This window comes from Nansenia antarctica, assembly GCF_963989245.1.
Source record: "Nansenia antarctica genome assembly, chromosome: 6".
Lineage (NCBI taxonomy): Eukaryota > Metazoa > Chordata > Actinopteri > Argentiniformes > Microstomatidae > Nansenia > Nansenia antarctica.
The window spans coordinates 691,574-718,517 of NC_137676.1; the positions used below are offsets into that span (position 1 = coordinate 691,574).

Below are 26,944 nucleotides of genomic sequence, written 5' to 3' on the forward strand. Positions count from 1 at the left end.
TATTGTGTTTTCCTTTACATAAATAATGACAGTTCCACCATAAATTGATGCAGAAAAGGCACAAATTGGTGCATATCAATTCACCAGAATGCAAGAAATTAAGTGTTTGACGCTCGTGTGAGGACCCCCAGACAGCCCCGCTTCATGGGTCCCCCCGATGTCAAACGCCTGTGGTACCACCTCCGCCTCATTTTGAGCCAGGAAAAACCCTGTAAACGTACCGTAGCTACAAACAAAGCTAGCGTAGCTAACAAACAAAAGCTTTGGCTAGCTAAGTGCACACTGAACATAGTGGTTTCAGCTCACACTCACAAAGCTAGCTAGTTAGTAGGGGTGTAACGGTACACGTATTTGCACTGAAATTGGACTGTAAGTCGTTCAGTACACGTGTGTACTAACATATAAACAACTTTGGCTACTTCCCCAAAACACCAGCAGCTGTTACACATGTCAAAACATCTTTCGATGTGCAAGCTGTGAGCAGTGGAGGTTAAATTTAGTGGAAACACCACAAATCTACGGAACCACTTATTGAGGCATCACCCTGACGTGAAACATCCACGCCTGCGCCCCCCAGTACCTAACTGACCCCCCCCCCCAACATGAATGAATGAATGAATGGACTTACTTGTCATTGCTACAGTACAGGTACCAAACAACGAAATTTAGGAGGGGTGGCTCCCCTGGTGTTAGGAAAGGAAAAAAAAAAAAAAAACTTTTTAAAAAATCACAAAGAAGGGAAGGAGCTGGTTTACATAAATAAAGGCTATGTACACAATCCACTGTACTATACTGTACAGATAGACGACTAGGGTTGTCATATTGCACAATAGTATTGTTTCACGTTATTTAAAGTGTCACAGTTTGCAGGCTTGAAATGTACATGTTTGTGCCTCAGCACTACACCTGATTTTTTCAGTCCAGCAGCTGCCATACAATCCGTCCAGACTGTCCAGGGCCCAGAACTTAGGTCTTTGCTGTGTTCAGGGCCTGGACGGCCCTGTGGTAGAAGCTATTCTTCAGTCTGTTTGTCTTAGCGGCCAGGGTCCTGAATCGCCTTTTCGAGGGCAGCCTGGTAAAGTGTACGTGCCCAGGGTGGGTCGGGTCCCTGGAGATCTTGGAGGCCTTCCTGAGACAGCGTGTGTTGTACAGCTCTTCCAGAGAGGGGAGGGGGGCGCCGGTGATCTTCTGTGCTGTTCTCACGACTCTCTGTAGCGCATTTCTCTCCGCTGTTGTGCAGCTGGAGAACCAGTTACAGATGCCGTAGGTGAGGATGCTCTCCACTGCGCCGCGGTAGAAGGTCACCAGTATCTCCTGCTTGCTGTGTTCCTTCCTGAGGCATCTCAGGGTGTATAGCCGCTGTTGTGCCCTCTTGATGGTGCCTTTTGTGTTGTCCTTCCTGGTCAGGTCATCCCGCATGTGATGTCCCAGGAATCGGAGGGTTGAGACTCTCTCCACGCTCTCTCCGTCGATGAGCAGGGGCTGGATCTCGGACTTTTTCCTCCTGAAGTCTACGATGATTTCCTGGGTCTTTGACTTGTTCAGCAGCAGGTTGTTAACCTTGCACAGCTTGCTCAGTTGCTCTACCTCATCCCTGTACGCCGCCTCGTCCCCCCCCGAGATACATCCCACCACGGTGGTGTCGTCTGCAAACTTTACGATGTAGTTGCTGGGGTGGACGGGGGTGAAGTCGTAGGTGTAGAGGTTGTAGAGGATGGGGCTTAGCACGCAGATCTGGGGGGACCCAGTGCTGAGGCTGAGGGCTGTGGAGGTGTGGGGGCCCACCCGCACCCTCTGGGGGCGGTTGGTCAGGAAGTCCTTGATCCACGCACATATAGTGTGATAGACCCAGGTCTAGTAGTTTGGTCACTAGCCTGTCTGGAAGGATGGTGTTGAAGGCGGAGCTGAAGTCCACGAAGAGCAGTCTCGCGTAGCTGTTTCCCCTCTCCAGGTGGGATAGAGTGGCGTGGAGAGTCGTCGCGATGGCGTCCTCTGTGGACCTGTGGGCTCTGTAGGCGAACTGGTATGGATCCAGGTTGGGCGGGAGGCGTGTGAGTATGTGGGCCCGGACTAGTTTCTCGAAGCACTTCATGATGATTGGTGTGAGTGCCACCGGGCGGTAGTCGTTTAGGCAGCTCACCGTGCTTTTCTTCGGGACTGGGATGATAGTTGAGCTTTTCAGGCAGGGTGGGACGGTGGCCTGGGACAGGGACTGGTTAAAGATGTTGGTGAAAACCCCGGCCAGCTGGTCGGCGCAGTCTCTCAGCACCCGTCCCAGGACGCCATCCGGCCCCGAGGCTTTCCTGGGGTCCACCGCCTTCAGTACGCGTCTCACTTCATGCTCTGTGAGGGTGAGGCTGCTGAGAGCTGGAGAGAGTGGTGTTTGTGTTGCGGTTACCTCCGTTCGCCCCTCGTCGAACCGGGCGTAGAAGGTGTTCAGCTTTCCCGCCAGCAGGGGGTCGTCCTCTGCGGCTGTGAGCCTGTTGGCTCTGAAGTTTGTCATCTGCTGAACCCCCTGCCACATCCGCCTGGAGTCGTTGCTCAGGAGGCATTCCTCAATCTTCTCTCTGTGCTCTGCCTTAGCCGCTTTGATTCCGCGCTTTAGGTTGGCCCTGGTGGAGCTGTACAGCGGTGTGCTCTTCCCTGCGAAGAAGGCGTTGTCCCTCTCGTTGATCAGTTTTTGGACCTTCCCAGTCATCCATGGCTTCGTGTTGGGGTAGACCCGGACCCGTTTGTCCACGGTGACTGAGTTGGTGCAGTTCACTATGTGGTTCAGAACCGACGACGTGTACTGTTCCAGGTCCTCATGCTCATATTCCTGCCATAGGGTGTCATTTAGGCAGATCTGCAGTGGAGCGGACCCTTCTGGCCAGGTTCTGACAGTCTTAGTGGTGATGGGAGCACTTTTCCCCATGGTAGTGTATGCAGGGATCAGGAGGATTGACACATGGTCAGACATGCCTAGATGAGCTAGCGGACTAGCCTTGTAAGCACGTTTGATGTTGGTGTATACCTTGTCCAGTGTTTTTTCTCCTCTTGTTGCACATTTCACATGCTGATAGAACTTGGGTAGTACTGCCTTCTGGTCGACATGATTGAAATCTCCTCCTATGATGTGAATAGCCTGTGGATCAGTGCTTTGTTGGCCACTGATGACGTCATATAGCCGCGCCAATGCTAGGCTGCCGTCCGCGCTAGGCGCTATGTACACACATGTTATAAACACAGCGTTAAACTCCCTCGGGAGGTATGTGGGTCGGCATTTAACAGTCAAGTATTCCAGGTCTGGGGAGCAGTGGCTACTTACAGTTTTCGTGTTTAAGCACCAGCTATCCTTCGTCGATATTATGATCCCACCCCCGCGGGACTTGCCGCTAAGCTGCGTTCGGTCCGCGCGATGTAGGGTCCGTCCCTCCAAGCTAACAGCTGAGTCCACAATAGTGTCATTTAGCCAGGTTTCGGTCGGAATAATCACACAGCTATCCCCCACGATGTTGTTTTTAGCAACCTGTAGTCTCAGTTCATCCATCTTGTTCGTCAGGGACCTGACGTTGGAAAGGAAAATACTCGGCAAAGCAGGTTTGTCAGGGCTACGTCTTAGCCTTGCTAGCAGGCCTCCCCTTCGTCCTCGGCGTTGTTTACGGTCTCGCCTCCGTCGCTTACGCCTTAGTGTTGGGATCGCGTAGTACTTTTCACCCGGCGACCGCGCGAGGTCTAATGGGATCCGTTGTTGTTCCAAGAATTCCGCCGTTACAGTCCCCTCGTTTTTCGCCCCAACTTCTAGTAAGTCTAGTCTGCTGTAGGTACTATTTACACAACCGTTCCCTATAAGTACTAAAATAAAAATGTACATACAAATGTACTTAAAAACACTAAAGAACACCAGCGGTGAAGCCACTCCAAGCCTCGCGTCTGAGCGCGACGCCATCTTGAGATACCCCTTCCCGGAACCTGCGGTCCGCAGACATGGGCCTGCTGTCCACCCCCCGCACCAACCTACGGACCTTTGGGGACAGAGCCTTCAGCGTGGCCGCACCTACTCTCTGGAACTCCCTCTCCACAGTGATTCGCAATGCCTCCACCCTGGACTCCTTCATATTAGCCCTCAAAACCAGGGCTCGACAGTGCGACTGTTTGTCGCATTTGCGAGTGAATATATTTCTGTGCGACTTGGAAATACATTCAATCGCACCAGTGCGACTAAAAGACTGCTGAACTACTGTCATGCGCAGTCAAACTTATGTGTGTAAGCGATGAGGGAATGAAAACAGTGAACAGAAACGTGTGTCACAGAAATGCTTCACGCGAGTCCTATATGCGCTTAAAATGTGCTCGTAGCGCTGTGTTTTGTTAGCCGCTAGCTGCTAGCAACGTTTGCTTCCGGTTTCATTACAAAGAGGTTAACCCCATATGTGCCTGACGTCTAACAACATTCAAATGACTCTAACGTCATATTTTTTCGGATTTCAATGTATGACACATAATTTGAAAGCTTATGATCCGTAGTTCCAATCCACAACACGTCACATTTGAAAGTGTTTATGTAATTTTTTTACATTTGAAAGTGTTTTTTGTTTATATATATTTATATTATACAATATACCAGTCATATTCTGGAATGTGTCTAAATGTTAAAGCAGTGATTTTCAACCTTTTTTGAGCCGCGGCACATTTTTTACATTTACAAAATCCTGGGGCACACCACCAACCAAAATGACACAAAATGACACTCTAACACAGTACATATAATACATATAGTTTTTTATGTATTTATACTCACTTAGTGTGAAACCTGGGGCTGTTTCGATGAACACAAAATGGATATCCTGGCAGTAATGGTAGAAAGACACACACAAAGCTCTTCCTCAACAGCTCTCAGTCTCTCTCTGTTTTTAGTTTTTATCGCAGTCAAGCTTAAGAAGCTCAGCTCACACAGATATGTGGTTGAAAACGGGAGCAATGTCAAAATAGCTTTGTTGGCCAGAATGGGGAACTCCTTGGCAACAGATAACCAAAAACTGTCCAAAGGAAGATCAGCAAAGTTTAGCTTTAAACCACGATCTTGTTTCAGTTCAATGAGTTCCTCTTGCTCCTTTAAAGTCATGTCCTTTCCAGCAACGGATGCTGAGCTGTATGGGTCCCTAACCCAGTCAAGGCATTCTGTGAAGGCTGAATAGAAATAAAATGACAACTTCTCCTCAAGAGTTTTCAAATGTGTGCCAATCACCTCGCACATTGCAGCAGTGTTGCCATCATGCAGTTTCTCAGTGATTGGGAACATCTCAAGGTTGCCACGCTGCACATGTTTATTGCCAGAGCTGCACCTTTAAACGGAATCCGTTCATTTTATCAGTGCTTGTAAGCAGGTTTTCATTTCGGCCTTGCATCCGTGTGTTCAGTTCATTCAGATGATGAAATATATCAGCCAGGTATGCCAGCTTTGCACACCACTCATCACTTGCAAGCAGCTTTGAGTAATCGGACCTCTCGTTTGTCAGAAAAACTTTAAGTTCCTCTCGCAGCTCATACACACGGGCCAGCACTTTGCCGCGCGACAGCCACCGGACCTCCGTGTGGAGCAATAAGACTTTATGTTCCGCTCCCATTTCCTCACACAAAGACGCAAATAAGCGACATTTCAAAGGTCGCGTCTTCACATAGTTCACTATGCGCACAACATCATCCAACACAGGAGCTAGATCTGCTGGTAAGGTCTTTGCAACGAGGGCCTCACGGTGCAAAAAACAGTGCGTAGCAATAACATTTGTTTTTTTTTCTTTGACCCTACTTACGAAGCCTTTGATGCGCCCGACCATGGCTGCGGCTCCATCAGTGCAGACACCTGTGCAGTTTTCCCACGTAAGCCCGCTTTTGTCAATATATTCCGACGTGACCCGAAATATTTCCTCTCCTGTTGATTGTCCTGGCAGTGCCTTGCAAAATAGGAAGTTTTCCCTAATGCTTTCTCCATCCACAAAACGCACGTTGGCCAAGAGCTGACAATGTCCACTAATATCCGTCGACTCATCAAGTTGCAAGGCACATTTTTTACTGATGCGCATCTTTTCTAAAACAACAGTTTCGATATCCGATGTCATCAATACGTCTGGCAATTGTGTTATCTGAGAGAGGCACTTTAGCGATCTCTTTGGCCGCGTCAGGGCCGAGCATCGCATTTACAATGGCTTTACAAGCTGGCAGTATTAATGTTTCTGCCACAGTGTGGGACTTTTTTGATTTAGCTACGAGTTCAGCAACAAGGTAGCTAGCTCTTAGGGCTCTCTCGTTAACCTTTGTGGTTTTTCTCAAAAAAGTTGCCTGTTTCTCATTGTTTGTACGTAAGCGTACAAAATAGTCCATCGGCTTGTTTTGAACGGAAGGGTGTTTCGTTTGGAGATGGCGTTTAAGCTTGCTTGGCACCATGGCGCTATTGGATAGCTTCTCACCACACACCAAGCACAGCGGAGTCGGTGCCGTTGCATCCCCGGTGAAAGTAAATCCAAATGAAAGATAGCTTTCGCTGTATTGCCTCGAGCTCACCGTCTTTTCTTTTTTCTTTTGTCGACCACTCATACTAGGGCCTTCATCTGGGTCAGAATTTTTCTCCAGGGCCCTGTTCGGCATTTGCATTTTCCCTTCTCAAAAACTTCTCCATCACTGTCACTTGGCGCCATTTTATTTTTTTTCTGTAATAAACGTGCTTAACGCAACTCTTTCACGTTGCGTTCAGCCAATCACTCAACCCGTTAGTTTGAAACATTATTACATAAAGGCCAATGATTGGTGTTTACGTCACTGTCTGTCACTACTGTAAATACATTTGATTTGATTTGACCTGTCACTCATTTGATCTTGATTTCTGGCGCTGAAGCGTCTTCAGCCTATCAGGAAACAACATTAATATTCCCATGGCAACGGACATTGCTTCACGTGGACATAGGGAGCTGGCTGCATGTGCGAACCACCCGCTGACTCAAAGGGGTCGGAAAGTGAAACTTTATTGTGTCAACACATAACACCAACTTGAAGTTTTGAAGTGGCGTTGGGCTAGGGTTGGGTATCGTTTGGGTTCTATCCGGTACCGGTACCTAACCGATACTTTAAAAACGGTACCGGTACCGAAACGGTACTTAGTTCGGTACTTTCGATTTTTAAAAATCGTGATGATATCATAATAACACGGTCGACAACATTAAACAGCTTTTCACTTTTTTATTGCTGAGGCACAATATATATTAGTTAAATATACACTCAAATTAAAATAAATGAAAATAAAACTCCTGCTGACTGAGGCACAATATACATATATATATATAATATTACAGTTAAATATACACTCAAATAAAAATAAAACTCCCATCTCAGCAATTCTTTTGCAAAAAGATCAGCATATTTGCCTTCTCTGGCAAAATACGACACCTCTCTTGACTAATTGCATGACCTGCACATGAGACATGAACCAGGGATCTCCGGAGTCGGGAAGAGTTACTCTGAAACTCTTATGTCTTCGACCACTAGTTCGTTTTGTGGCGCTCTTCCGACTTTTAGTACTTCAGCAAGCGGAGAAGTAGTCTCTGAAGACTAGAAGAAGTCTGACATGAAATTTAACAGGCGATGTCACGTCACGACTCAGTGACGTGTGGTTGACTCTTGCATGACACTGGACACCACAGGGGGAAAAAAAGTAGAAAAGTACCGAAATGAGGTACCGAAATCTCCTTTGCAATTCGGTACGGTAAATACCGAATGTAAAGTAACCGGTACTTACCGGTACCGATTTTCGGTACCCAACCCTAGCGTTGGCGCTGTCTGGCGAACGATACAGTGGTATGAACGCGGGCTCGTTCGCCAGACAGCGCCAATGTTCAGAGGTTTCCGAATGCGAACGCGAACCGGCACGGTTCTTTGCCGGTGTGAAAGCCCTATGAGCGTACTATGAAATTTAATCCTGCCGACGCCACTGTCACGCAGCACTAACTCTATTGTCTTTACAGGCATTTATAGCCCTCTGCTGCCACCCACTGAAATAGAAGAGTATTACATTATCTGCCACACTTTATTACAGCACAGACACCCGACAATGGTTAATTAGGTGACATTAGATAATTTCCCACGGCACACCTGATGATCTCTCGCGGCACACTGGTTGAAAATCACTGTGTTAAAGTTCCATAAGTATAAGCAAAATAAAGTAACAGTTTGTAAATAAATAGTAGCATTTAAAAAAACACGAACCGTGAACCGTGACCCAAAAAGAACCGTGGGCCAACTGAAATTAATATTCTTACTTCCGTTTACATTGTGTGAGTCTCCATTTTTATTACGGCCAAGAGCCGGTTATGATCATTTTGATATGTTATGATTCTGATAATTTGTTGTCGTTGTTTGCGCAATTTGCGCAATTTTCATTGTGCTACTGAAATTCAACATGGTAGCACAGTGCTAACTGGGGAAAAGGTAAGCGTCAAGCCCTGCTCAAAACACATCTGTTCTCCAAGGCCTTTGGCCCCTAGTCAATGTTTCAGTGTTGCTTTGTTTGTTTTCTGTTTTGTCTGATCATTCCCTTGAATTGTAAATTGAATTGTAAAGCGTCCAGTCGGTGGTTGCCAGCGTTCTGTTCTTCGCCGTGGCCTGCTGGGGTGGAAACATCTGTGCCAGGGATGCTGCGAAGCTAAACAAACTGGTGAAGAAGGCCAGCTCTGTGGTGGGGACCGGGCTGGACAGCCTAGAGGTGGTGGCAGAACAGAGGATGGGGAAAAAACTGGCGGCCATGCTGGCCAATCCCTCCCACCCGATGTACTGCGAGCTGGCGGGGATGAGGAGCAAGTTCAGCCACAGATTTGTTCTCCCCCGTCAAAGTACAAAAAGATTTGGACAGTCCTTTGTTCCAGCTGCACTCCGACTCTACAACCAGGCCCTGCAGGGTGGGGGAGACCTGGAGCTGGAACTTTTGGAACTTTTTACTTATTGAGCCTGCACTGTTTTATGTATTTTATTGAATGTTTTCTGCTTTCCGTATTGAATGTTTTCTGCCCTAACTGAGCTGTTTGACAACAAAATTTCCCCATTGGGGACAATAAAGGTTTTCAATCAATCAATCAATCAATCAATCAATTAAGTTTTTTGAAAGGCGCTATATAAATTAAAGTTATTATTATTATTATTATTATCTTTCGACGCAACATGGGCTAAAATTACAGGAATGCCATGTTGCCACGCTGGCACAAATATACTATGCTAATAATGTTAGCACCACGCAGGCAGGCTTAGCATATTTATTTATTTTTATTCATTTAATCTTTATTTAACCAGAAGGTCCCTTGCAATTAAAATCAATTTTTCGAAGGCAGACCTGGCCAACAGCACAACAGTTCAAGTACAAGTTTACACAATTGGAGAATAAAACATAATAAAAACAAACAAGGGACGAGAGATAAATATGATAGAAAATCCATTTTAGGAATAGCAACTGTCTACTAGCACTCTACTGCACTCTACTGTCACACAATTAATCAGAGCTTTTGAACTCCCCCAGGGAGACGAGATTATTAACTCGACAACAGCCATGGGTGGGGTCATTTGACCTAGTAAGTCAAAAAAAATAAAATAAAATAAACTCACCTTTTCAGGACCCTCCTTTCATGACTTTTCCTAGATGCGTTCTACCACCCAGTATCCTTACATTTTCTAAGTCTACCTTGTATAAAGCTATTTCTACAACAGGGTTTACCCAAGTTTCATACGCAATATTGATAGGATATTGTATGTCTATGTACAGACAATTATGAATGAGAGACTGTACAGTAGGTCTCCCAGTTGAGTGTTGCACGCTATAGCTACCGCAGCAAAGTAATTGCAACAACCTACATTTGATTAATTTAATTTTAATTTTGCCATTTAGCAGACGCCTTTATCCAAAGCGACTTACAATTACGAATTACAGGGACATTCCCCCTGGAGTAACTGAGGGCTAAGTGCCTTACTCAAGGGCACACTAGTAGTGGTGTGGTTTCAGGCGGGATTTGAACTCACAACCTTCCGATCACAAGTCCAACTCACTATCCACTAGACCACCACTACCCACCCTATGATTATGTCTGTAATCGTCAACGAATTTCCATGCAACATTGAACAAATACAATTCAATTTATAATACAGTATATCATGTAATCAAGTGTATTTTCGCAGCTTGATAATGTATTTGATAGTGAGTGAGTGTGTGTGTGTGTGTGTGTGTGTCTGACATGGGTTTCAAACGATGCGAAAATTTCCCCGGTACCTCCCCGCTCCAACATGACAGGTTGTCGGGTCAACAAGGTTCGGGAAGTAGGCCTGTTCCGCTAGATAGTATAGGTATGTAGATAGTATACAGGGTTTTTCCTGCATAGAGAATTATGAGGCGGCCGCCTCCGTCATATTTCTAGCCGCCTCCAGCTCTCGACAAAACTCTGACGGTCGTATTTTCTACAAGGGTTGCACTCTGTGGATTTCTGTCATTTCTAACTGCAATTGCGGCATTGCGCCGACGTGGTGGCGGGGGCGCTATTTAGCAAATAAGTTAGCTTTCATTTTTGCTAGCGGAATAGCCGATAGTTGATGTTGACTGCTCAAGGAGAATACATATTTGAAAGTACAGAATGCCTGAGAGCCTATATTTTGAATGGTCTTCTGGTGCCTGAATATTGTGTTCTCCTTTACATGAATAATGACATTTCCACCATAAATTGATGCGTCTAAATTCACCAGAATGCCCCGTTTCAGGGGTCCCCCTGATGTCAAACGCCTCTGGTACCACCTCCGCCTCATTTTGATCCAGGAGAAACCCTGGTATAGGTATGTAGATAGTATAGGCATGTAGATAGTATAGGTATGTACAGGGGTGCACATAACTTTTTTGGGCCAGTGCTCAGAGGAGCACCTAGGGATGCTGCTTGGTGCTCCCCGAGCTCGCGAGTCACGACCCGTCCCACAGGATGGATAAAAAAGGGATACATGGATAACTTATATTAGCAAAACGACATTTATTAATAAATAAAGATGAACGAACAAATTATTGTGTGCAAAACAAAAGAAACAAATGCAAAATCAAATGACTGCTCTTTAAGCATGAAAGTCTGTCAGACTCCTTTAAACACAATGAAATCAACTGACATCTCTTTAAGCACTGCTCTGTTCTGTAAACACTGAAATCAACTTTTCAACAAAAAGTTACAGCCTAAGCATTTATTAATGCTACAAGCTTAATCATCATCATCACTGCTCTCTTGACTGCTGTTATCACTGTCCTCAATTTCAACCATGGTAGAGGATGTTGTAATGTAGGCTATCACTTTAAATAGCTCATTATGTTGATTGTGCAACAACGTTTTTTTTTAATGTTCTAATAGAATTCCCAACCATATTCCCTGGGTCAGGGGTCGAGGTGCGATAATGAAGCTGTAAAACAAACGTCTGAACGTTTGAAAGCTTCAGAGAAAAGAAACGTGTCCCTTGGTGTTGTTTTTCCTTTTAGCGACGAGTCGTTCGGGACAGAATTTTCACGTGGCGGCGTGATAACCGTGCGATACGCGATACGCGGAATGAAAGTATGAGTTACGATACTTTCCGAATGTTTTCGTGAGGGGAGTCGCTGTGGTCGTCGTCGGTCGACTGTTGTGATGGATTACTCGTCGGTGGGGGACGGCAAATAGTTACTTAGTTGGGCTTGCAGTGATGCAGCAGTTGGATTTTGAGGAAGTAAATTCCTCTCCCAGCCCTTCCAGCTGTTGGTGTGCAAGAGCGCCTTCATGCGGCTGATCTGCCGCGCAGCATGCTTTTTGGCGACGCATGCGCACTGGCGCACCAGTTATGTGCACCCCTGGGTATGTAGATAGTATAGGCAGGCAGGGAGAAGGGGCATGCTCACTTCCCAGGGGGCTAACATCAAAATACACACATCCCCGTGTTTACCAGGGCCAGGGGAATCTAGCAGGGGTGGGATGCAAACGGTGGGTTGTTCCAATCAAATGCGACACATGGGTGAATGGGTGTATGGAAATAGCGTTCCACACACCCGGAATATTTGCATATTCATGACTATTGTTTTTTAATAATGATAATCAACTTCTTCTGCATCATACATGGAGCCACTACCCGTGATAATCTGAGACCGTAATCCTGTATCAGGGCACGATACTTGAACAAGGTGCAGAGCTTTATATCTCTGAGAGACATACTTGGATAGAGAGCACTTTTATCTATGTCTTTTTATTCATTGTTTATTATCTTGTTAAATGTTTATCTATTTAATTTCTCTCTTTATTCTTGCTGTATTTTTTAATGCTGTATGTAAAGCACTTTTAATTGCCCCTGTTGTATCAAATGTGCTATACAAATAAACTTGCCTTGCCTAAACTTATATATTAAAGTTAAACTTGCCTATGTAACCCTGTATATGTTCCTATTCTTACAGACCAGCAGAGCTACAACCCAGGTTCAGACAGCGAGCCCAACTCCACCACATCAGGAAACCATAAACCACACAGGAGCTCAAGGCGGAAGAATCACCATAAAACACACCCACAGACTTATACAGGAGAGAAGATCTACCGTTGCCCACTGTGTGGAAATAGTTTTAGTACTGCAGGAAACCTGAAGATGCACCAGAGAATACACACAGGAGAGAAACCATACCACTGCTCCCAGTGTGGGAAGAGTTTCATTAATGCAGCAGACCTGAAGAAGCACCAGAGAATACACACAGGAGAGAAACCATACCACTGCTCCGATTGTGAGAAGAGTTTTAGTCGAGCAGGAGACCTGAAGAAGCACCAGAGAATACACACAGGAGAGAAACCATACCAGTGCTCCCAGTGTGGGAAGAGTTTCAGTCAAGCAGGAAGCCTGAAGAAGCACCAGAGAATACACACAGGAGAGAAACCATACCAGTGCTCCCAGTGTGGGAAGAGTTTTAGTCGAGCAGAATTCCTAAAAATGCACCAGAGAATACACACAGGAGAGAAACCATGCCAGTGCTCCCAGTGTGGGAAGAGTTTCATTAATGCAGCAGACCTGAAGAAGCACCAGAGAATACACACAGGAGAGAAACTATACCTCTGCTCCGAGTGTGGGAAGAGTTTCAGCAAAGCAGGAAACCTGAAGAAGCACCAGAGAATACACACAGGAGAGAAACCACACCACTGCTCTGATTGTGAGAAGAGTTTTAGTCGAGCAGGAGACCTGAAGAAGCACCAGAGAATACACACAGGAGAGAAACCATACCAGTGCTCCCAGTGTGGGAAGAGTTTCAGTCTAGCAGGAAACCTGAAGAAGCATCAGAGAATACACTCGGAGATAAACCATACCAGTGCTCCCAGTGTGGGAAGAGTCTCATTCATGCAGGAAACCTGAAGAAGCACCAGAGAATACACACAGGAGAGAAACTATACCACTGCTCCCAGTGTGGGAAGAGTTTCAAGCAGGCAGAACATCTAACTAAACACCATAGAATACACACTGGGCTCACCGCAAGTACCCACTCAATATAATAAACAACAGTTTAATGATCATTAAATATGTATCATTTGTGGATTGGATTCACTATTCTCATTTGCCGGAGGCTACCGGTAAGGGAGACGTTTGTAAATACTTTCGTTTTGGGACGTGTTTGTGTTTGGGGCTGTGTGATCATCTAATTATGTGTAGTTTTGTGTTTCTAGCATGTCGATGTTCTATCAGCATGTTGTGACGTTATAGAAATTAAGAAGATGAATGGCTGAAATGGAAAAACAAATATAACTGTTAACTATGTTAAACCTGAATTCAGGTTTCTGCTGAATGCTGCTAACACTGAAACCACGTTATGAAATACCAGTTAACACAGATATCCTGACGTATCGTTGATGAATTGTCTTACAATGTATAGATCATTGCAAAATCCATGTACTGTGATACTATCGGTACGGGTGGCAAAATATCATACGGTTATCGTATCGTGAGTTACCTTGTGATTTCCACCCCTACTAACTAGTTTTCATTTCCAATATTTTGATTTGTAAAGCTGTTTTTATCTTTGTTTCTCAGTCCAAAGTGATGATATATTGACCCCTGTTAGGGACGTATAGCCTTACAAAAAGAGCTCAGTGAGAAATATGTTTAAAGTATGTTTTGATTTATAAAGCTTAGTTCAAACTGACTGTTTAGTGTATGTTATGTTTGGGGTAAGAAGCACACAACACACGGCAGCATAGCGTCACCGTTTTCTTTACTGAGTATCAACAACCAGACAGGAGCAATACATCACAGATATATAGGCACTATATCACTTAGGCTTCACATCACAATCACAGAGCAATCGATCATACATGCATCACCATAGTAACAAGCAATCCAACCCCCGAGTATCCCAATTACCCCTATGTGTGGACACAACAGTGTCTTCTGGCCTATCCCAATACAGATATTTAAACAGATATTTTTATGGTTAAACTAACAGATAATTACGTCTCGTTACACCCCTGCTACTGAACCAGTCAAAGACCCAGGAAATCATCGTGGACTTCAGGAGGAAAAAATCTGAGGTCCAGCCCCTGCTCATCGACGGAGAGAGCGTGGAGAGAGTCTCAACCCTCCGATTCCTGGGGGTGCACATACAGGATGACCTGTCCTGGAAGAACAACACAGCAGCCATCATCAAGAAGGCACAACAGCGGCTCTTCTTCCTGAGAGTCCTCAGGAAGGACCACAACAAGCAGGAGATACTGGTGGCCTTCTACCGCTGCGCAGTGGAGAGCATCCTCACCTACTGCATCTGCAACTGGTTCTCCAGCTGCACAGCCGCAGAGAGAAATGCGCTAAAGAGAGCCGTGAGAACAGCCCAGAAGATCACCGGCGCCCCCCTCCCCTCTCTGGAAGAGCTGTACAACACATGCTGCCTCAGGAAGGCCTCCAAGATCTCCAGAGACCCATCCCACCCTGGGTACGAACACTTTGCCCGGCTGCCCTCGAACAGGCGGTACAGGACCATGGCCGCAAGTGTAACCCCTCACAATCCGGACAGACCAGGCAGGCACACAGGTTCACTTTCAAGCTGTTTATTTATCTGAATGTGCAAACAAAATGGTGGTTATTTAATGGTAGGCTCCAGCACAAAACAGCTCTCGCCCCATCTCAACAGCTCACAAAGACGAAAGGGCTGATCTTTGTCATAACATCAAATAATTATTAGTTATCATACCATTCATATCATTATAACACACAAGACTAAACCATACCCATGGATACAACATACATACAACATACCTGAATGTGCAAACAAAATGGTGGTTATTTAATGGTAGGCTCCAGCACAAAACAGCTCTCGCCCCTGCATGTCAGCAAAACAATACATTCAGAACACGCTACATTGCCGCCATCTTAGCTCACGCTAAGATGGCTGTTAGCTAGCTGTTAGCTAGTTAGCTCACAACTTTATCCATCCATAAAATACAAATAAACAAAACATAACTCAAAAGTAATGCCATAAAAACCAATGGTAAACATTAATCTCAAATAATACATTCGGTTTATATTAGTGGCAACTCTTTATCAAAGGAAATATAAAACGGGACCGGAGCACAAAATCTAACCTACCATCTCAACAGCTCACAAAGACGAAAGGGGTGAGCTACGGTGGCCTTCGTCAAAACATTAAATGCGGCCAGTCCAACCACCACTAGGGGCACTACACACCGTATGCAGCCATGGGTAAATCAATTCAAAACACTTAACCAAATGATAAAAAGCAAACGATTTTGATGAACTTCAACCTATAACTTAAATATAATGTATAACCCTGTTACACTAGGACAAACAGACTGAAGCTCAGCTTCTACCCCAGGGCCATCCAGGCCCTGAACACAGCAAAGACCTAGGTTCTGGGCCCTGGACAGTCTGGACGGATTGATGGCAGCTGCTGGATTGAAAAATCAGGTGTAGTGCTGAGGCACAAATGTGTACATTTCAAGCCTGCAAACTGCGACACTTTAAATGAATGTGCAATAACACTATGTGCAATATGACAACCCTAGGGTACATAAGGTGGCAGAGAAATAGGAAATGTTAGAATAGGTATAGCATAGCATAGAGTACAGCACAGTGTTTTATATGTACAGTATAGTATAGTGGATAGTGTACATAGCCTTTATTTATGTAAACCAGCTCCTTTCCCTTCTTGTTTTTTTAGTTTTTTTTTCTTTCCTAGCACCAGGGGAGCCACCCCTCCCAAATGTCGTTGTTTGGTACCTGTACTATAGCAATGACAATAAAGACCATTCATTCATTCATTCATGGAACGGAACTTGAGCTGAAATTATCGTTAATTGTCAAAACTAGTCTATCTTAGCTCTAATTGTGCTTGGAGGAACAGCCCCTAGTCCGGGGAAAGCTGGGCTTTTACGCGGCCCAGGAGAGTCTTCTCCAAGACCTCCATGGGCCGGACGTGAGCAAAGTTAAGAAGGGCAGTTTGGTTATTTTTTGACAGCAGAGGCTTCTTCCGAGCAACCCTCCCATGAATGCCATTTTGATTCGTGTTCTTCTCATTGTTTAAGCATGCACAGTTACCTGAGATGCAGCAAAATATTATGTTTGGGTTGGTTTTTACCAGATTTGGGGGGGGGGTTTGTGGCTCTTATTTTTTATTTTTATTTTTTTCTTATATTTTGGAAGGGTGTCCACTTCTAGGCCCAGTTGCTGTCATGTTAAATGCTCCCCATTTGTAAATGATTTGCCTCACAGTGGATTTGCCTCACAGATATGGAGTTCTTATCTTATATAGCTTTCCGCAGACTGATGTGCTCGTTCTAACCTCTTCCTGATGTCCTCTGAGATCTCCTTCCCTCTCGGCATGGTTACATTTGGAAACCTAGCAGTGAATTCATCTCTCTCTCCACTCTGAGTAAGTAGACTATCTAGTAAGCTGGACTTCTGATAAGTTGATACCTGTCTTGTTATTAGTAATAGAGTAAATAGCTGTCTGTTTTAAGGCTATCTAGTTAAAATTGGACTACTGATACCTGTCTGTTCATTAGTAATAGTGATAGGAAAAGTAATAGGGTGATTGCTGTCTGTTTTAAGATTATCTAGTTAAGCTGTCTGTTTTCAAAACAAAGGCTTCAGAGTCATTCTGGTGAAACTAACCAGTTTCTGACCTAAGTAGGTGTTAACTTGTAGTAGGAGGAGACTTCTAGCTCCCCTATATAGTGGATAGACCAGGGAGGTCATACAGGCGACTTGTGAGAACACCTGTCAGTCGTTGTCATTAGTGCTCGTTAGTGGGGAGTGGCTACAAGCCTGCTAGAGTCCATAAATATCTGGCCTGTCTGAGAGCGACAGCCCCTGCGACAGCCACCTGGCACTAAGACTCATGACAACAAGACAAGGGAGTCTATCTGTGGGAGTCAAGACTCGTGACAACAAGACAAGGGAGTCTATCTGTGGGAGTCAAGACTCGTGACAACAAGACAAGGGAGTCTATCTGTGGGAGTCCATCGAGGAAGGCCTGAGAGGAAGCCAGGGTACTTAGTACCTTCTCTTCCAGTGTTTGTAGTGTTGCTGTCTTCTCTTGGCACATCGGTCTACTGATAGGGCTTTCACACCGGCAAAGAACCGTGCCGGTTCGCGTTCGGAAACCTCTGAACCTTGGTGCTGTCTGGCGAACGAGCCCACGTTCATACCAGTGTAACCTGAACCATCCGCGTCATCAACGCTGGGTGATGAAGGGGCGGGATAAACAAAACAATTCACAACTAGATGGCAGCTACTTCACTGGAAAAGAGGATAATATCTTCCACTACTACAGTATCTGAAATAAACAAAATTTTCTGTGAAACAAAACAAAAGACACTTTCTATATGCGTTCTTTTACTAATCAGCTGCTCCATTACTGGAATAGAAATGGCTTACGAAATTCGCGTTCGCGCATGTCCGCACGCGTGTGCGTGTGTGTGTTTGCTGAGCATGTGAGGAAGATAGAGAGAATAATGACACTTTTGATATTGTTTTTGATCACTAATGATTAGATTTAGATTAGATTACATTTTGTCTACTTCCTCCTTGCTGGTCTCTGCAGCCTAGAATAGGACACACCCACTGACGACGTGACTGTCTCTGGACTGTTGCCCGCTGCGAACCAACTTTTTAGGTTCCGAACCAATTGAGCTTCGGTCTGAACGCGCAGGCCGGTTCCAGACTTGGTTCGCGAACGCGAACCGGCACGGTTCTTTGCCGGTGTGAAAGCCCTATCAGTGCACTTAGCTACCCCTACTTCTGTTGGTTCATTAGCCCTCTTCCCCTCTACGGACCTATATCCCAATGTGCTTTCTCCCTATTCCTGTTCTTCTGACACTCAGGAGGACACCTAGATGCTACACCCCCCCTCGCAACCCTTCCAATCTCATCTACCCACCTTTTTCTACTGACCATGACTTTATCGCCGCAGGCGGCCTCTGGAATTGCCAGTCGGCGGTCCGGAAAGCTGACGCTATCTCAGCTTATGCATCTCTTATGGCCCTCAATTTCCTTGCTCTCACTGAAACCTGGATCACACCAGAAAACACAGCTACACCGGCAGCCCTCTCTGCCGCCTTCTCCTTTTCTCATTCCCCTAGACCCTCTGGTCGAGGGGGAGGCACAGGACTCCTCATCTCGCCCAAGTGGTCACATACTGTCCTTCCCCTGGCACACTTGTCTATATCCTCCTTTGAATTTCATGCTGCTTTCGTCTCCTCCCCGGTCAAACTCCACATTGTTGTCATCTATCGCCCCCCAGGCCAGCTCGGTGACTTCCTAGGCGAGATGGATGGCCTTCTCAGCTCCTTCCCTGATGATGGCACTCCGCTCGTACTACTAGGTGACTTCAATTTCCAATCTGAGAAGCTTCTCTCATCTGGAGTACTTGACCTTCTCCTCTCCTTCGGCCTTACCCTGTCCCCCTCTCCTCCGACTCATAAGGCAGGCAATCAGCTCGACCTTGTCTTCACCAGATCTTCCCACACTTCCAACCTTACCATTACCCCTCTTCCAGTTTCTGATCACACTCGGAGCATTGGTATGGTTTCTCTCCGGTGTGTATTCTCTGATGCCTCTTCAGGACCCCTGCATCAATGAAACTCTTCCCACACTGGGAGCACTGGTATAGTTTCTCTCCGGTGTGTATTCTCTGATGAATCTTCAGGTGTCCTGCTTGACTAAAACTATTCCCACACTGGAAGCACTGGTATGGTTTCTCTCCTGTGTATTCTCTGGTGCTTCTTCAGACTTCCTGCTTGACTGAAATTCTTCCCACACTGGGAGCACTGGTATGGTTTCTCTCCTGTGTGTATTCTCTGGTGCTTATTTAGGGAATCTGCTCGACTGAAACTCTTCCCACATTGGGAGCACTGGTATGGTTTCTCTCCTGTGTGTATTCTCTGGTGCTTCTTCAGGCTTCCTGCTTGACTGAAACTCTTCCCACACTGGGAGCACTGGTATGGTTTCTCTCCTGTGTGTATTCTCTGGTGCTTCTTCAGGTTTCTTGCATCAATGAAACTCTTCCCACACTGGGAGCACTGGTATGGTTTCTCTCCTGTGTGTATTCTCTGGTGCTTATTTAGGGAATCTGCTCGACTGAAACTCTTCCCACACTGGGAGCACTGGTATGGTTTCTCTCCTGTGTGTATTCTCTGGTGCTTCTTCAGGTTTCTTGCATCAATGAAACTCTTCCCACACTCGGAGCAGTGGTATGGTTTCTCTCCGGTGTGTATTCTCTGATGAATCTTTAAGTGTTCTGCTTTACAAAAACTCTTTCCACACTGGGAGCACTGGTATGGTTTCTCTCCTGTGTGTATTCTCTGGTGCTTCTTCAGGTTTCCTGCATCAATGAAACTCTTCCCACACTGGGAGCACTGGTATGGTTTCTCTCCGGTGTGTATTCTCTGATGAACCTTCAGGTGTCCTGCATGAATGAAACTCTTCCCACACTGGGAGCACTGGTATGGTTTCTCTCCTGTGTGTATTCTCTGATGGTTCTTCAGGTCTCCTGCTTTACTAAAACTATTTCCACACAGTGGGCAACGGTAGGTCTTCTCTCCTGTGTAAGTCTGTGGGTGTGTTTTATGGTGATTCTTCCGCCTTGAGCTCCTGTGTTGTTTATGGTTTCCTGATGTGGTGGAGCTGGGCTCGCTGTCTGAACCTGGGTTGGAGCTCTGCTGGTCTGTAAGAATAGGAACATATACAGGGTTACATAGGCAAGTTTAACTTTAATATATACGTTTAGGCAAGGCAAGTTGATTTGTATAGCACATTTGATACAACAGGGGCAATTCAAAGCGCTTTAGATACAATATTTTAAAAAATACAGCAAGAGGAGGATAGTAAGATTTTTTTTTTTAAATAGATAAACATTTAACAATATAATAAACAATGAATAAAAAGATATAGATAAAAGTGTTCTCTATCTAAGTATGTCTCTCAGAGAGATAAACCTCTGCACCTTGTACAAGTATCGTGCCCTGATAGAGGATTAAGGTCACAGATTATCACGGGTAGTAGATAATCAAGAAGTTGGGTAGTAGATAATCACGGGTAGTAGATAATCAAGAAGTTGATTATCATTATTAAAAAACAATAGTCATGAATATGCAAATATTCTGGGTGCGTGGACCGCTATTTCCATACACCCATTCACCCATGTGTCGCATTCGATTGGAACAACCCACCGTTTGCATCCCACCCCTGCTAGATTCCCCTGGCCCTGGTAGCCCTGGTAACCACCCTAGTAAACACAGGGATGTGTGTATTTTTATGTTAGCCCCCCGGGAAGTGAAGCATGCCCGTCCTGCCTGCCTGCCTATACTATCTACATGCCTATACTTAGGGCTGGGTATCGCCACTGATTTCCCAAAACGATTCGATTCCGATTCACAGCTCCCGATTCGATTCGATTCACGATTCGATTCCGATTCGATTTAGTTACAATATAAATTTTCCTTGAATATGAAGAGATTCTCAGAACTAATGCTATAAATGGTTCAAGGAACCCTATAACATGTAGCATTGTTAAACATATCAATGTTTACATTAAGAATTGACTCCAAAGCAGTTACATGAATGTACTTCTTATTGGAACATAAATTAACATCATTGACCAACATTTTGCTAAATCAGACACTACAAAAAGTGATTTTTGGGGCTACAAACATAGCCTATCGGTAAACAAGACATCACATGTCCCTCAGGACTGTCTCAAATAGCTTATTTGCATAATATATATATATATACAAAATAAAAATGTGCAAAACTTAAACGAAAATAGTGCAATAGATGAGGGTATTTTGGGGAACAAAAAAACACATTGTAAACCATAATGTCCATGAAACTAAAGCCCTTCATTACTGCTTTCTCACTTTTTGGAGATTGGAAGATTTTATTCAGGAATAAACATAATTGGAAAATCAATGATTATTAAAATACTGTAGTATACAGTAACAATAAGTTAGTGGAAACACCACAAATCTACGGAACCACTTATTGAGGCATCACCCTGACGTGAAACATGGAAAAGAGGATCCGAAACAAGCCTCGCTGATAAAGTGGCAAGTGATTGTCAGGTACGAGTCCATTGCTCTGGATGTCCAGCTGTCACACGTTATGGCAACTCTCTCTGCTGGCTGGAGTGAAGTTGCAATGTCACGTTTCACCTGCGCGGACATGTCTGGGACTATCACTTCACTCAACTGTTTGCGTGTCGGTAACACGTAGCGTGGTTCTAGTACACTGACGACGCTGTAGTAATTTGTTGGGCACGCGGAGAATTTGATTGTCATTTGCAACCAAACGTCTTTATCAGCGAGGCTTGTTTCGGATCCGCCTTTCCATGTTTCACGTCAGGGTGATGCCTCAATAAGTGGTTCCGTAGAACTATACTATCTACATACCTATACTATCTACATACCTATACTATCTACATACCTATACCAGGGTTTTTCCTGGATCAAAATGAAACAGGGCATTCTGGTGAATTTAGACGCACCAATTTGTGCCTTTTCTGCATAAATTTATGGTGGAAATGTCATTATTTATGTAAAGGAGAACACAATATTCAGGCACCAGATGACCATTCAAAATATAATACAATATAAGGCTCTCAGGCATTCTGTGGGAGGCGGCCGCCTCATAATTCTCTATGCAGGAAAAACCCTGTATACCATCTACATACCTATACTATCTAGTGGAACAGGCTTACTTCCCGAACCTTGTTGACCCGACAACCTGTCATGATGGAGCGGGGAGGTACCGGGGAAATGTTCGCATCGTTTGAAACCCATGTCAGACACACACACACATACACACACATACTCACACTCACTCACTATCAAATACATTATCAAGCTGCGAAAATACACTTGATTACATGATATACTGTATTATAAATGGAATTTTATTTGTTCAATGTTGCATGGAAATTCGTTGACGATTACAGACATAATCAAATGTAGGTTGTTGCAATTACTTTGCTGCGGTAGCTATAGCGTGCAACACTCAACTGGGAGACCTACTGTACAGTCTATCATTCATATTTGTCTGTACATAGACATCTATGGGACAATATCACTATTGCGTATGTAACTTGGGTAAACCCTGTTGAAGAAGTAGCTTCATACAAGGTAGATTTTAAAAAATTAAGGATACTGGGTGGTAGAACGCATCTAGGAAAAGTCATAAAAGGTGGGTACTGAAAAGGTGGGTCTTGAGTTTTAAAAAATATAGATTTATTTAGTTACTAGGTCAAATGACCCCACCCATGGCTGTTGTAGTGTCAATAATCTCGTCTCCCTGGGGGAGTTCAAAGCTCTGATTAATTGTGTGACAGTAGAGTGCTAGTAGACAGTTGCTATTCCTAAAATGGATTTTCTATCATATTTATCTCTCGTCCCTTGTCTGTTTTTATTATGTTTTGTTGTCCAATTGTGTAAACTTGTACTTGAACTGGTGCTGTTGGCCAGGTCTGCCTCGAAAAAATTATTTTAATCGCAAGGGACCTTCTGGTTAAATAAAGATTAAATGAATAAAAATAAATAAATATGCTAAGCCTGCCTGGTGCTAACATTATTAGCATAGTATATTTGTGCCAGCGTGGCAACATGGCATTCCTGTAATTTTAGCCCATGTTGCGTCGAAAGATAATAATAATAATAATAATAATAATAATAACTTTAATTCATATAGCGCCTTTCAAAAAACCCAAGGACGCTTTACAATTCAAGGGAATGATCAGACAGACAAAACAGAAAACAAACAAAGCAAAACTGAAACATTGACTAGGGGCCAAAGGCCTTGGAGAACAGATGTGTTTTGAGGGCTAATTTAAAGGAGTCCAGGGTAGGGGCATTGCGGATCACTGTGGGGAGTGAGTTCCAGAGAGTAGGTGCGGCCACGCTGAAGGCTCTGTCCCCAAAGGTCCGTAGGTTGGTGCGGGCGGTGGATAGCAGGCCCATGTCTGTGGACCGCAGGTTCCGGGAAGGGGTATGCTGGGGGAGGTCAGTTAGGTACTGGGGGGCGCAGGCGTGGAGGGATTTGTAGGTGAGGAGGAGGATTTTGTAAGTGATGCGGGACTTGACCGGGAGCCAGTGGAGATGAATGAGGGTGGAGGTGATGTGCTGCCAGGGCTTGGTGTGGGTGAGGACCCCGGCAGCTGAGTTCTGCACGTACTGGAGCCTGTCCACGGCTTTGTTGGGAACCCCGAACAGGACTCCATTACAATAGTCCAGACGGGAGGTGACAAAGGCGTGAATGAGGGTTTCGGCAACGGAGTCAGTGAGGGAAGGTCGTAGTCTGGAGATGTTTCTGAGGTGGAAGAAGGCGGATTTGGTGAAGGATTTTATGTGGGACTGGAAGGAGAGGGTGGAGTCCAGGATGACGCCCAGGTTACGGACTGGATGGGGAGATGGAGCAGCCGTCGAAGTCCCCAACCTTCCGTAGCAGCGCCTTGGTTGCCAGAACCATGAGTTCTGTTTTCTTACTGTTGAGTTTGAGTGTAGCACCCTATAATGTCATAATTTCCTGATAATGTAATAACACCTGATAATGTAATAAAATGTCCACTCCATCGAAAATGTAATAAAACCCAATAATGTAATAATTGACCAATAATGTAATAAAATAACCTGACTGATATTGTAATAAAATGTTTACTGATAATGTAATACCTTATTACATTATTGGGTGTTATTACATTATCAGGAAATTATTACATTATAGGGTGCTACAAGGAGGTTAGATGTCATCCAGGTTTTATTTCGAGCAGGCAGTTGATGAGGAACTGGGGGGGGAGCGGAGAGGATGGGGTGGAGCTGAGGTAGATTTGGGTATCGTCGGAGTAGCAGTGGTAGTTAAAGCCGTAACGACGGAGGATCTGTCCGAGTACAGAGCCTTGCGGGACGCCTTGGTTGACTGGGGCTGGGGGGGAGCTTGAGCCGTGGATGGAGACAAACTGTTCCCTGTTGGAGAGGTATGATGTGAACCAGGAGAGGGCTGTACCAGTGACACCCAGGTGAGTGGAGAGGCGGTTGAGGAGGATGGTGTTGGAGACAGTGTCGAAGGCAGCAGAGAGGTCCAGGAGGATGAGGATACTGATTCCATTGTGTGTGTGGTGTGCGCCGATATTCCCAATACAGCACACCACATACATAAAGATTAGGGATGCACAATATTATCGGCGCCGATATTGGGAAATTAATGTTATTAAATATTTATCGGTTTTATTACATTTTAGCCGATATAGAGCCGATAATATGAAGCCAGAAATATTTCCGGTTCTGGTTGTCGCGCTCATGATGCTGCGCCTGCGTACAGCCACGCAGTGTAGAGACGAGAGCGAAACATGGCTTCCCCGGTGTGGACATTTTTCAGAGTTTCTGAGGCAGATAGTGCAATGTAGTGCAATTTGCAATACATGTTCGGCAAAAGTTCGGAGAGGAGGGCAAAGGTCTACGAGTTACAACACAACGAATCTCATAAGTCACCTGAAGATTCACCATTGCAAGCATGCTGTATGGAAGGAATATGATTTTGGCATTGAATACAGCGATGAGGGAACGAAAACAGTTAACAGACACGCGTGTCGCAGAAATGCTTCACGCGTGTCGTATATGCACATAATATGCGCACAATGCATATATGGGCTACACCACTCTCATACGTGAAACCGCTATAAATAGCTCTCTTAATATGTATACAGGGCTTAAAGTGGGAAAAAAATCCTGTGCCTGAAACGTTTTCTTGGGGAGGGGGGTCACAGTTTGAAATATTGGGAGAGCGGGTACAGAAGACAGCTTCTTGTCTCAATGTTTAAATGCATTAATACTATTTTATATTCAATACAAAATATATGTCTCAATGTTAAAATGCATTAATACTGTTTTATACTCAATACAAAATAAAATAATATATTTAGATGTCTTTAAAAGGCCAAACTGATTGCATCCCTTATTAAGCCACTATCACTATAACAATACAGAATAAAATATATACATGTCTTGTATTGTATCTTGGCACCACGTCCCATAAGGCTTCCCGTCACTACTCAGGGTTTTTCCTGGCTCAAAATGAGGCGGAGGTGGTACCAGTGGTGTTTGACATCGGGGGGGGACCCATGAAGCGGGGCTGTCTGGGGGTCCTTAAACGAGCATCAAACACTTAATTTCTTGCATTCTGGTGAATTGATATGCACCAATTTGTGCCCTTTCTCCATCAATTTATGGTGGAAATGTCATTATGTATGTAAAGGAAAAAACAATATTCAGGCACCAGATGACCATTCAAAATATAATGTAATATAATGCAATATAAGGCTCTCAGGCATTCTGTACTTTCAAATATGTATTCTCCTTGAGCAGTCAACATCAACTATCAGCTGTTTCGCTAGCAAACACGAAAGGTAACTTATTTGTGAAACAGCGCCCCGCTACCACGTCGGCGCAATGCCGCAATTGCAGTTAGAAATGACAGAAATCCACCGAGTGCAACGCTTGTAGAAAATACGACCGTCAGAGTTTTGTCGAGAGCTGGAGGCGGCTAAAAATATGACGGAGGCGGCCGCTCCATAGTTCTCTATGCAGGAAAAACCCTGCTACTCTCCTCTATCCATGCCCAGCGCCATTTATTCCTTACTCCTCGTTCTAGTATAGCTGTGTCTTCGCCAGGTTTAAGAAACTTGGCTTCCATTTTAATAGACTCTTACTAAAGTTAGCGAGATAGCGGGCTGCTAAAAGCGAACGTCTCTACAAGCTAACATTACACTCATTCAACTTCTTAAGGCCCGCCCCACTACTCTGCCTCCGATTGGCTAGAAGTCGTTGGTTGGCTTGAGCAATGTGATACCATTGGTAGGCGGAACTGTCTCTTTGCTGAAGATGACTTTAAATTACAATGTAAACAAATAGCATGTGATTTTACATTTTATTTTTTCTCAAAATTCCCCCGCGCCGGAAATCCGGCACCGTGCCGGAGAACTTTAAGCCCTGTGTATACTTTGGAATTGATTCATTGTTATTGTCCGGAGGCTATCGGTAATCGGCTATCGGTTTACATGGCTTGTAAATATACTTTCGTTTTACAGCTACGCGAGACTGCTCTTTGTGGACTTCAGCTCTGCCTTCAACACCATCCTTCTAGACAGGCTAGTGACCAAACTACTAGACCTGGGACTATCACACTCTATATGTGCATGGATCAAGGACTTCCTGACCGACCGCCCCCAGAGGGTGCGGGTGGGCTCCCACACCTCCACAGCCCTCAGACTCAGCACTGGGTCCCCCCAGGGCTGCTTGCTAAGCCCCATCCTCTACAACCTCTACACCTACGACTTCACCCCCGTCCACCCCAGCAACTCCATCGTAAAGTTTGCAGACGACACCACCGTGGTGGGCTGCATCTCAGGGGGGGGACGAGG

The 26,944-nt window shown here is 44.9% G+C and overlaps 1 protein-coding gene across 1 annotated transcript in view; it reads left to right on the plus strand.

The window, feature by feature from the left end:
* LOC308159654 (uncharacterized protein) overlaps positions 1-19,122 on the plus strand; it is a gene marked incomplete at both ends in the record, with an annotated part of 43,480 nt that extends 24,358 nt beyond the window's left edge. Inside the window, one exon of the mRNA XM_080533470.1 lies at positions 19,106-19,122. Within this exon, the coding sequence (XP_080389596.1) occupies positions 19,106-19,122 (17 nt within the window). The remainder of the gene's footprint in view (positions 1-19,105) is intronic.
* Between the last annotated feature and the right edge of the window lie 7,822 nt (positions 19,123-26,944).